At 33.8% G+C, this 11,216-nt stretch overlaps 2 protein-coding genes across 2 annotated transcripts; one reads left to right on the top strand and one right to left on the bottom strand.

The window, feature by feature from the left end:
- Nucleotides 1-458: 458 nt before the first annotated feature.
- On the top strand, nucleotides 459-2,966 carry LOC146944221 (adenine phosphoribosyltransferase). Its single transcript, XM_085742628.1, has 2 exons — nucleotides 459-1,100; nucleotides 2,600-2,966. Exons 1-2 carry the CDS (start codon nucleotides 636-638, stop codon nucleotides 2,768-2,770), a joined length of 636 nt encoding a protein of 211 aa, XP_085598754.1. The 5' UTR covers nucleotides 459-635; the 3' UTR covers nucleotides 2,771-2,966.
- A 5,247-nt stretch (nucleotides 2,967-8,213) lies between these two features.
- Nucleotides 8,214-8,678, bottom strand: LOC146944220 (uncharacterized). The gene has a single exon (XM_085747924.1). The coding sequence runs from the start codon at nucleotides 8,676-8,678 to the stop codon at nucleotides 8,214-8,216; it is 465 nt and encodes a 154-aa protein (XP_085604050.1).
- Nucleotides 8,679-11,216: the final 2,538 nt, after the last annotated feature.

The raw sequence follows: 11,216 nt of genomic DNA, 5'->3' as shown, positions 1-11,216 counted from the left end.
TGACTATATTACGTTTGCATAAGTTTAGATTGTTCTATACTCATGTTTCTTTTAAACAAACCGTAACAACTCTAATATTTAAAGCAAAACTTGATCATATTTGTCTTTATTGTCAAATTCCTTGATCATGAAAGACCGTCTATTTAGATTTCTTGTCATAGGAAAAAGACTCAACCTTTCTAAGAAGGAAAAGACTTGAGATCCAATTTTAATAATGTTGCATGATTAACTTGACAACCGCAAACCTTAGAAGAGCAGTACCCTAAATTAATCATAATGAAAAAGCTTTAAATTTCATTCCCATAAACATTTTTTACACATGATTCCTAACTTTTTTTGGGTAGGGATTTCCTTACATTTTATCCCCGTGTTAAAGGATGTGAATATAGCATTCCCGTAAGATTAAACTCAGCTAACCATAATTTCTCTCTCTCACTCATATATATTTTGACTTTGTAAATTTTGTCGGATTTGACCATGCAATAGGAACCCGATCCAAGAAAAGGAAACCGATTATATTCTGGGCCATAACAACCCGAACCCATCCGAAAATCGCAAAATCCAAACAAACTTGAAAATTTCCTTACACTCGACAACAGTGATTTTCGCAATTTCCTAGCGTTGCTCCAGATCTAATGACAACCGTACGATCAAATCCAACTCTCATCGTCTTCTTCTTAATTCTCTTCATCACACCCTCCCAATCACTCTCATTCTCCTCCTATTACCATTTCCGAAACCTTCTTTCCCTCTCTCACTCCATTTTCACCGGCGTCGCTAACCTCCGCGCAAAGCGCGGTGACATCGCCGGCGCCGACAGAGCGAAAGCCATAGCAAACAGTTTGGAGAAGGTCAACGGATTTGGATTCGTGAAGCTTGTGTGGTCTGCTTGGTCTTGGAAATGGATGTTGAAGGAGCTTCCGTTGACGGAGATGTACGGCGCCGTTTCGGATGTTAACGAGTTTTTGAGAAGTTTGAATGAGTTGACTCGTTTGGAATCGGCTAGTGAGAGAGCGGTTTGGATCACGAGAAATTACCAGAATCTCCTTACTGTTACTAAATCGCTTTTTCGTAAACTGCTGAAAGCGTTTGGTCAATCGGTACGTATCACGACGTCGTTTCATTTATCTATTCGTAATTGCATTTTGTGAATTTTTGTTTTGCGTGGTAAAAATAATTCTACAAACATAAAATTGATTTTGATATATTTGCATGTCTTTAATAGAATTATTTGAGTCCCAAAAATGGAGTGGATTCTATAAGACTGTTTTATCCAATTACGAAAGTAAGATTAGTATCATAACTAGTGTGTAAGCTCGAATGAGTGCAATGCAGAAGGAAGAATTAGAGAGTACATATAAAGAAGAAAATATAACATCACATGAGTGTGTTAGACTCCACTTTCAGTTGGCCCATCCTATCTCTTTGAGGCATAACATTACCTTCTCTTTGAGCATATGTAATTACACATATACGGACTGGCCTGGTAGTCCTAGTAGGCCTTTCTATAAGCATTAGCCTGACCTACTTAAATTAACAAGTTTTTTAAAAAGCCTGCGCTTAAGTAGGCTGGGCCATAGGCCCCTAGCGGGCGGCCTGGCCTATTCCCACCCTAGGTGATACTAACAGTGTTAAGAACCATAAGGACTATAGAATTGGCGGGACTATAAAAAATTAGTCTAACATCTTTCCAAGTGTCGTGGTAGACACATAGATATTCCCAATGGACAATAGAATTGGCGGACGTTAAGGACTGAATTGACAGATTTTTATATACTTTAGGAACTAGTTTGGCGGATTTCATATAGTGTAGCGATTTTATATGTTTGTATTCTGTAAAATTGATTTTAATTAGAAGTTTCGATTTTGATATTTTTTCTTCAAATAAAACTTTAACATCAACTTTCTCATGGTTTAGATGTTTATGTATGTATTTCAAGAAATAGCATTATTACATATTTATATAATGAAATTTGAATAGACTTTGTGTAAAATTGTTTTACACTAATACTTCCTCAGGTCCTTTTTATAAGAAGAGAAACCAAAAATCATCAAAACCAAGACAATCATTAGTTTTGTTGCAATTTTTTTGAATGTTTTACAAATATACCCTCATAAAACTTTGTGAAGTGTTAAATATACGCTCGATTATTAAAAATACAAACCTTAAATGAGGGTTAGAAAAGTCTTTTAAACAATAAATGTACCTCAAAAGTTGTGACTTTTTCTTATAAATAGGACCAAATATTTTTTTTGAAAATTTTCTTATAAATAGGACCGGAGGGAGTAATATATATACACAAATTAAAATTTTAGTCTAGAGTTAAAAGAGACGTGTATTATTTGTGTAAATCTATTTTACATGAAAAACCAGAAAGAACTCATTATTTTGTCATTTCATACAATCAAATTTAAAATACAAATATACAATTATAAATGTACAATGCTGTGCAAAATAATGAACTCTATAAAATTGATTTACACTTATTGTGCATTTGCGTTAAACTCTAGTTTAAAATCTTTGTAAATTTACAAAAACAAACATATACCAATGCTACTAGAAATATGCATGTACTGATTTTGGAATATGGTTTGACAGGAAGGTGTGAGGAAAGTAGTGGAGACGTTGCGAATAGAGGTGGTGGAAGGTGGGTTAATCAGAGATTGCCTTTTACTTGGTGGCAATGATTTGAAGGATTTGATTAAAGTTGCCAAGGATTTGCTATTACAATTCTTGCCTGCTGCGACTGATAAAAACCCTGAGCTATAACTTGTATAGTTGCTTTTTGGTAGGTTTTGATGGTGGTATCATTCCTGTCCTAACCACTTACTTACTAAATTACCATTTTTAGTTCTTTTTGTTTGCTTCAGTTTCGTAGAGTACACTACCCAAGATTCTGCCCAAATCAACTGTACGAAAAAAAATTGTATATGTTAAGGTTGGTTATAAGGTTTGTTTGAGAGAAGATTTGTTGTTTATTTGATTCCATATGCATAATTGACAAGATTCATACTGTATCTACAACTTATCCAAGGCTGAAGAATGATAAATCTTTTATGCATTACATCAAGGCTGAATTTTTTTGACCATGAGTATCAGATCAGAGTGTAATTAAAGTATATAACATTTTATAATTTGGTTTTGAGGGCATAATCTATTTTCCAACTTTTGTTTCACTACTTTCAACATTAACAATTATCAGATTATGCAAATATAGCATGTTCAAAAGGGTTGCTATCTGTCAACTGTAAGGTTAGGAAGGAATGCAAAGATTATATTATAGGAATCAAATTTATGGAGAAAACTATTAGACACATACATATGAGCACCTAGTGCAACTGCTACAGAAGAGCTTGTTTCCAGGCACCATACCAATCTTATAGAGCAGCTGAAAATTACATAGATTCTATGAAATTTCCAAACAACTTGTTCTCCAACACCTAAGTCAATGAAATTTCCAAACAACTTGTTTGTCTTAATGGGCATGTAAGCATCACTACAACAATAAGACAATCAATATGAATGAACTTGCTTTCATTCAAGAATTAATTATACAAAATACACATCACAGGTCTTCAAATATGATTGAGCTATGAGTTTGAATATGATTGAGCATAAGGATTGTATTCTCTCCAACTCTTCATGTTGGTTGGTAGCAACGTACATACTTCTTAAGTGTTGAATCTGTGCAATCTGAACAAGAAAACCTTCTTTCCTTTGTCATTAATTAATCAAATCATGGGGTATATATGTAGTAGACATGTTAAATCGTTCTTAAAACTTGTTATGCCTTGGTGTACATGTTTTTTTTTTTTTTGGGAATATGACCCCAGCTTCATGATTTAACTTGGAAGTGCCTTCCCATGTCGCCAGTAGTATAGTCCCAGCCCATTAGTTCCCTTCATATTATCCAAATTGAATATTTATGAGTAATTAGCTTTCTAAATTAGTCAGATCAATGCCCTTAATTCAGGAAGACTTCTCAAAAGTTGGTCTGAGAAGGCTGCCTTCTAGTCTAGTAGCTCTTCTTTTCGATTGTGGATCTTTTATTTCACAGTTTTTGTTTGTTGGTCCACAAACACAACTTAATAGAATGAATTCCTTAGTAGAAGTGAACCGTTCAGGCAAGTGAAGCGGTTTGCTTTCTCTAGACAGACTCTGAAGGTAATGTACCTAACCGAAACTAACTTAGCTTTTCTAATTCTAACCGGAAAGATGTTGGGAACTTGCATTCCTGTTCCTTACTTGAAGCCCATGATCCTTCGGCATCTTTAGAGGTTTCAAAACCAAAGTATCAGATTTAACAGTCCCTACTCGCTCCATCCTTGGAGGAAGACCCTCCAATGCGATGATCAAGCTTCATCATTGTAGCTGGTAGACCCGACTGCCCTGGAAGAAGTTCTCACTCCTTCCAGAAGGGAAAATAAGGCATAGCAAGCATGCTACGAATCCCTCAATCAAGCTTGATAGCGAGTTTCAGTGATAAGAGGTAGGTATGTACGATGGTGTTGTTATTCAATGAGCTTAAATCTCACATATATTCTTGTTCTTACTCCAAAGAACAGATGAACATAATGTTCAGCAACTTAGAAAGAGTTTAACACAACTTATGTCTGATTATTAATATTAATAATAGTTCAAACTGAAATTTAAAATTTTCAAACCACTTTTCTTTATTTGGCTATTTATGTATGTACTCAAAAGCATCTCCAAAGATATTATGAATAAATATTAAGGGTGTTTATATTTATGTTATGTGAGCAAGTCCCACATCGGCTACTGTGGAAGTGAATATATGATGCTTGTCTTATAAAAATAAGAACTCTTCCTGCTTTACTCAATTGGAATAAGAATAAAATTAATGACTGTTTACAAAGACCTTTGTTATTTGTTCTCGTTGTTCATTGTGGCGAAAAGTACTTACTTAAAACGTGGTGTATATACATTTATGCAGTAATTACTTTCTCCATGCTGAGATGAAAACAATTAATCTCTTGGGAGTAAGGTAATACAAATTAATTATAATTTTTTTTTAATAACAAACTAATTAAGTTTAGATGTTACAGTCATTTGAAATCTTTCACTCACGTGAGGGAGTGTGTGGGTTGAAATCTTTCGCACCCGAAGTTTTGCATAATCTGACTTTCTATGCTCTCTTTCCCATTTTCTAACATCTTATGATGAGAAAATCAGTAAAATCAACCGGTCTATACATCAACATGTTTAAACTTGAACACACATCACATCGCTATAATCTAGTATTTTCCAACTTTTAGTTCACCTACTTAAACATTAATAATGATCAGAGTATGCCAATATAGCAAGTTCAAAAGGGTTGCTATCTGTCAACAACTGTAAATAAGTCTCACCATTGGATCAAATGAGATATGATGTGACATATTGATCTTCTAGAGCAGCTACAAGACCAATTTACTTGTGTATATTTAGATAAAGCTTCAAATTTATGGAGAAAAGTATTTGACACATACATATGAGCAATTCAATTACCTAGTGCAACTGCTACAGAAATTTAGATAGATTCTATGTTAAAAATTGAGGTAGATTTGGAACAAATCAATTTAATAGAATGTGCATACATGTTCTCAAACACTCCAGTCAATGAAAGTTCCAATCAATTTGTCTTAATGGGCATGTAAGCATGACTACAACAAGACAATATGAATGAACTTGCTTTCATTCAAAAAGTAATTAAGCAAAAGGAGGCACATATCTTCTTCAAATAGTACACTTAATCTACAAAAATGCTAGCAAAGCTATGAGTTTGAATATGACTGAGCAGAAGAAAAGTATACTCACCAACTCTTCATTTAGGTTGGTAGTAACATACATATTTTTTAAGTGTTAAATCTTGTAACATGAACAAGAAAACCTTCTTTCCGGTCATTCCTTAATCAAATCATGGGAAATATATATTATCCCAGCTTTGTAACTTTCCAATCTTGTAACTTTCCAGTCATTTCTTAAAACATGTTATGCCTTGGTGTGCCTGTGTTCGGCATTATGATCCCAGCTTCAAGATTTAACTCGGAAGTCCCAGCCCATTAATTCTCTTCATATTATTCAAATTGAAAATTTATGAGACATTAGCTTTCTAAATATGTCAGATTAGTGCTCTTTATTCAGGAAGACTCCTCAGAAGTTGGTATGAGAAGGCCTACCATCTAGTCTATAGCAGCTCTTCTTCCTTTCATTTGTGGATCTTTCTGTTTCTCTAATTTTGTTTGTTGATCAACAAACCTAACTTAATAGAATGAATTCTGAAGTCTGAACTAAACGGAGAAGTTAACCATTCAGGCATGCGAAGATGTCTGCTTTCTCTAGAAAGACTCTGCATGGGAATGCACCTTACTGAAACCATCTTAGCTTCTGTAATTCCAATCGGTGCGATGTTGGGAATTTACATTCCTTCTTTATTTGGTTATTTATGTATGTACTTAAAAGCATCTCCAAAGATATAATGAAGAGTGTCTCCAGAAAAAGGAAAATAAATTGGCATAGGAAAGAAAATGCATAATTATAAACAAGAAATTAAAGGAAATACAATAACCAAAGAAGATAAAAAAAAAAAAAAACAAATTGGAGCCTAAACAGCATTGGTATATAAAGCATTAGAGTCTGAAAATAAAGAGAGTCATATTTGCAATTCGGCATTGGTGTATGTATGTTAGTGCTGACAATGTGGTTTCATGTTTTATTTTTCACTAGTAAATATAGTTTATCACTTTAAGAAAATCGAATTTATGATTAGAAATCAATGACATGAAGAATAAATTTTAAGTTTTAATAGGTGGATTGGTGAATGGGGAAGGACAGGTTTTGATTGACAGGCTTTTGAATGTGGAGGCACAGGACAAAGAAGAAAAAGAGTAACGTTAAGTGTCTTTGTCTATATTCAGAGCCCACATCGGCTAATGTACAAGTGTTATAAAAGAAAGAACATTTCTTCTTAGAATTCATACAGAATTAAAGATTTAAGGGAAAATTGCGTTGACCTCCCCTAAGGTATCTTTAAACGACACAAACACCCTCTTTAGTTTCAAAATAGACATAAACCTCCCTTGAATTCTCACCAAATACATAGAAACCTCCCTTCTCTCTTAACACTGTTTGTTTCTCTCCGTTAAAAAAAGAAACAGTGAGAGAGAAAGATTGAAGTCCCAATATGTAGCATTTCCTTTCCATTGTTGAAGTCATAGTTATTCCAACGACAATCATTAATTTATAGCGAATGAACTAAGCTTCCAGTACTGTTCAATTACATCCATTCCTCCATTTAGTGATTCATTCTTTTTGTGCACAGTGTCATCTCCATTTGTGACCTCTCCGCTTGAAACATATTCACCCAACAAAATTTGAAAACCAAAACATGATTTCAAGCATAAACTTCGTGATATTAAAAAGGAACATCGGATGAAACCAACACAAAGAGAACAGAGTGTGAATGTTATAAAATCATATCATAAAATTGATAAAGCCGCTATTTCAATTTAACTTCCATGACCAACATTGTAGTATCGATGAGACTCATCAACGGACAGCATACCAAAAGTCCAATAGTCTGACAAGTAAACCAATTCCTTTTCCTCACCCTGTTCCACTACTTATTCTTCAGAACCCTTGCTGATTTGATCTTCAGATTCATCATTGACGTCGTGGTTTTGAACTACGCGAACTGTTAGAAACACGCAGTGATGGTGCCGCCTCAACGATGTGATGTGTTGGTATGTTGAATGAACAGTGGTATTTCTGAGAAGGGAAGGTGCAAGTAACGAAGGGGTAAGTGAGATTTTAGTTTGGAGAATGAGGTTGGGGCTTTAAGTGTGATTGAAATGTAGTGCTTCTTCCTATGTTCCACACGTTAGCTAGCTTAGCTATATCAATTAATTCGTTGGTCGTAGATTTTCCATACGCAAGAGGGGCAGAGTATCAATTTTAGAATGTGGATATTTTTTTTTTTTTTGAATAAGTTAAATAAACGGAAGTTTAACAGTGTTAAACTGTGGGGAGGTTTGTGATAATTATGAAACTAGAGGGGGTGTGTGTTACATTTAGATAAACCTTAGGGGAGGTTAGTGTATTTTCTCCAAGATTTAAACACATAAGTGGAGAGGTTATCTTCTTGTTTGAAAATGAAAAGTGTGTCTTGGTATTTTTTTTTTGAATAAAGACTTGCATTAAAAGGAGGGGAAAATTACAGAATCATATCTTTTTGGATATGAGAAAATATGGGCCTAGGGAACTTAGAAGTCCAGCAACTATCTGGCTCAATAGCAGCCCATCGAGCTATCGCATGAGCTACATGGTTAGTATTCCTATTGGTCCATCTGATTTCCACCTTATCCAAACACTCACATAAGCTGATACAAGCTCGGATTGTCCTTCCCCAGTAAGAACGAGCGCAACAATTTGAGAAGATAGCATTAACACAATCCTGCGAATCTGTTTCCACAATAACCTCTTTCAATCCCTGTTTTTGGATGAACTGCAAGACCTCCAGAATGCCAAGAGCTTCAGCGGTTTTTACATCTTCACCACTCCGAACTACCTTGGTAGCCACCACAACCGTGCCCCCATCCTCCCGTCGTAGGATCCATCCCAAACCCCAATGGCCATCACCTAAACGGTGAGCATCCACGTTGGCTTTGAGATAACCCATTGAAGGAGGACTCCAGCTAGTGTTGCAGCCCTGCTTTGGTCTTTGATTACTAGTTATGTACTTAAAAATTACACATTAGTAATTACTTACCACATACACTTTTCGAACAATTAGCTATACTCTCTTGGTATGTAAGTCTAAAATTTGTTAATGTAAATAGTCCCTCAAATGTATTGAAATTTTAAAATATTCTACAATTGTCATTTGTGCACTCTGTTGTCCTGTTAGTCACTTAAAATTTGTGTTAATATTAGTCTCATATCATATCAATTTTTTTAAGAACTTGCTATCATATCAATATCAAGACGTACAACATTAGAGATGTACAAATTATTATTTGAGACAACTTATGTACAAATTATTATTTGAGACAACTTTTAAATAACATTTTTCTTCTTTTTTTTTATTGATGAAAAACAATTCTTATGGTAAAAGATAATAGAGAAAGAGAGAAACAATGACACGGTAAAATGAGGGTATTATCCAAAAATCATTAAAAAAATAGAGGTATAAATATAATTTCAATGAATAATTCATAAATCAAGGTGCAATGAAAAATAAAATATCACAAATTAATCGAAGCATCTCATACAAATTTCAATCGTTTAGTCAATTATTCTAGACCATATATATTAAGTTGCATCGAGAAACAATTTGATAGTTAAGTTCAATTAGGGTGTGTTGTTTCCTACTTTCCTTTTCAGATAGATTGATCAAATTATTAAGAAAACTTTATGTAAAAAAAAAACGGAATTCTTTTTTTTTTGAAGGAAAAAAACGGAATTCTTATTCACTTTCAATTTCAAAAATTTGGTTTTCGTATTTTTTTTCTTCGAGAAAGCACAAAAATATAAACAAAGGTGACAATAATCAACAATTCCACAAGCACATGTTGACATACCATGCTTCACCTACTCAATGACTTACATGAGATAACGATTGCAAGGATGATAAATACATACATTCAAGGGTGTTCTAGAAAGACTCTGCAGGGGAATGCAGCTTACCGAAACTAATTTAGCTTCTCTAATTCAACCGGTGAGATGTTGGGAACTTACACTCCTAATAACAAATAAAAGAGGGATTCAACTCTTCCTTCCTTCCGTAAAGCGTGTGATCCTTTGCCACCTTTGGAGGTGTTTCCAAACCAAAGTAGTAGACTTAACAGTCCCTACCTGCTACATCATTGGAAGATGACCTTCCAGTCGATGACTTCAACTTCATGGTTGTAGCTGGTAGACCCGTCAAAGTTCTCAATCTTCCCGCAAGGGAAAAAAAAGGTATAGCAAGCAGGCATGCTAGGAATCCCTCAAAAATATTGGAGCCTAAACAACATTGGTGTATATAGCATTAGAGTCTAAAAAAAATAGAGCATCAAATTTGCAATTTGGCATGATAAAGTGACAATGTGGATGATGTTAACCATGTTTCTCATCATCAGATGTTAGAAAATGGGAAAGGAGAGCATAGAAAACCAGATTATGCAAAACTGAGAGTGGTGTGAAAGATTTTAAATTTTGAACTATGTCCTATTCTGCTAAGTTTGTTTCACATGTAAATATATAGTGATTTATGAAAAGCAAAATTTTGAAAAGAAATCATTGACATAAATAATAAATATAAAGTTGTAATAGGTGGATTAGTGAATGGGGGAGGGTAGTTTTGATTGTGTAGGCGTAGGACAAAGGAGAAAAAGAGAAATGTTATGTGAGTGAGTCCCACATCGGCTAATGTGGAAGTCAACACATGATGCCTATCTTATAAAAATAAGAAATCTTCGTAGATGCAGCATGAAGAATAAATCTCTGTTATTTGTTTCAAATCTTTGGCAATTGTGGCATTACTTACTAATGTGGTGTAAAATCATGTGCAGTAATTTCTTCCATAATTCTGAAGATTGGAATAAATCTTGGGGGAAACAACAAATTTAGTTCAAACCTTTTTATTAACCAACTATTTAAGTTAAGTTAAATGCAACATCACAAACTTCATAGGATAAAGATACTCAAAGTGTTTACGCATCGGTGCAAATTCCGTCCGTTTCAAGGAAATTTGTTAAAAAGTTTAAAAATAGAAAGTTAAAATTCCGTCCGTTTTAAGGATATTTGTTAAAAAGTTTAAAATAGAAAGTTATCTTGAAAATTGTGCTGACACATTAAAACAACAAAAAATGATTTTTTTTTTTTTTTTTACGTAAATTTTATCAATTATTTCTAATTATGAATCCTTAATAATTGCCCTTGAGACTAGTATGACCCTTTTTTTTATTATAAATTTTAGCAACACAAAAACTTGCTTATTAACCAATTTCAGTACTACTAACTACAAAATCTACGTTGTTACCCACTTTTAAAATTTAGGTACTTGCCATTTTTAAAAATTACATCAAATAATTGGTTAACACTTTGCACTTTGTTGCTTAATGAAATAGTAGTAAAAGGGGTTAATGAAATTTATGTTTTCAAAAGCAGTTAACAACGTACATTTTTTGAAAAATGATACAACTTAGTTTATGAAATGGAATGAAAATTTGTTTTT

Source organism: Medicago sativa, chromosome 2 (assembly GCF_051527215.1).
Source record: "Medicago sativa cultivar Bolivia chromosome 2, Bolivia_mono, whole genome shotgun sequence".
NCBI lineage: Eukaryota > Viridiplantae > Streptophyta > Magnoliopsida > Fabales > Fabaceae > Medicago > Medicago sativa.
Note: the sequence above shows the minus strand (reverse complement) of the source record. Positions and strands in the feature narration are given on the sequence as shown.

What these genes read in the sequence shown, in the direction of transcription:
- LOC146944220 (XM_085747924.1), bottom strand. Translation starts at nt 8,678, where the DNA reads ATGGGTTATCTCAAAGCCAACGTGGATGCTCACCGTTTAGGTGATGGC.
- LOC146944221 (XM_085742628.1), top strand. Translation starts at nt 636, where the DNA reads ATGACAACCGTACGATCAAATCCAACTCTCATCGTCTTCTTCTTAATT. An exon ending in TGAAAGCGTTTGGTCAATCG is followed by an intron (nt 1,101 to 2,599) that starts GTACGTATCACG and finishes ATGGTTTGACAG; the next exon opens with GAAGGTGTGAGGAAAGTAGT.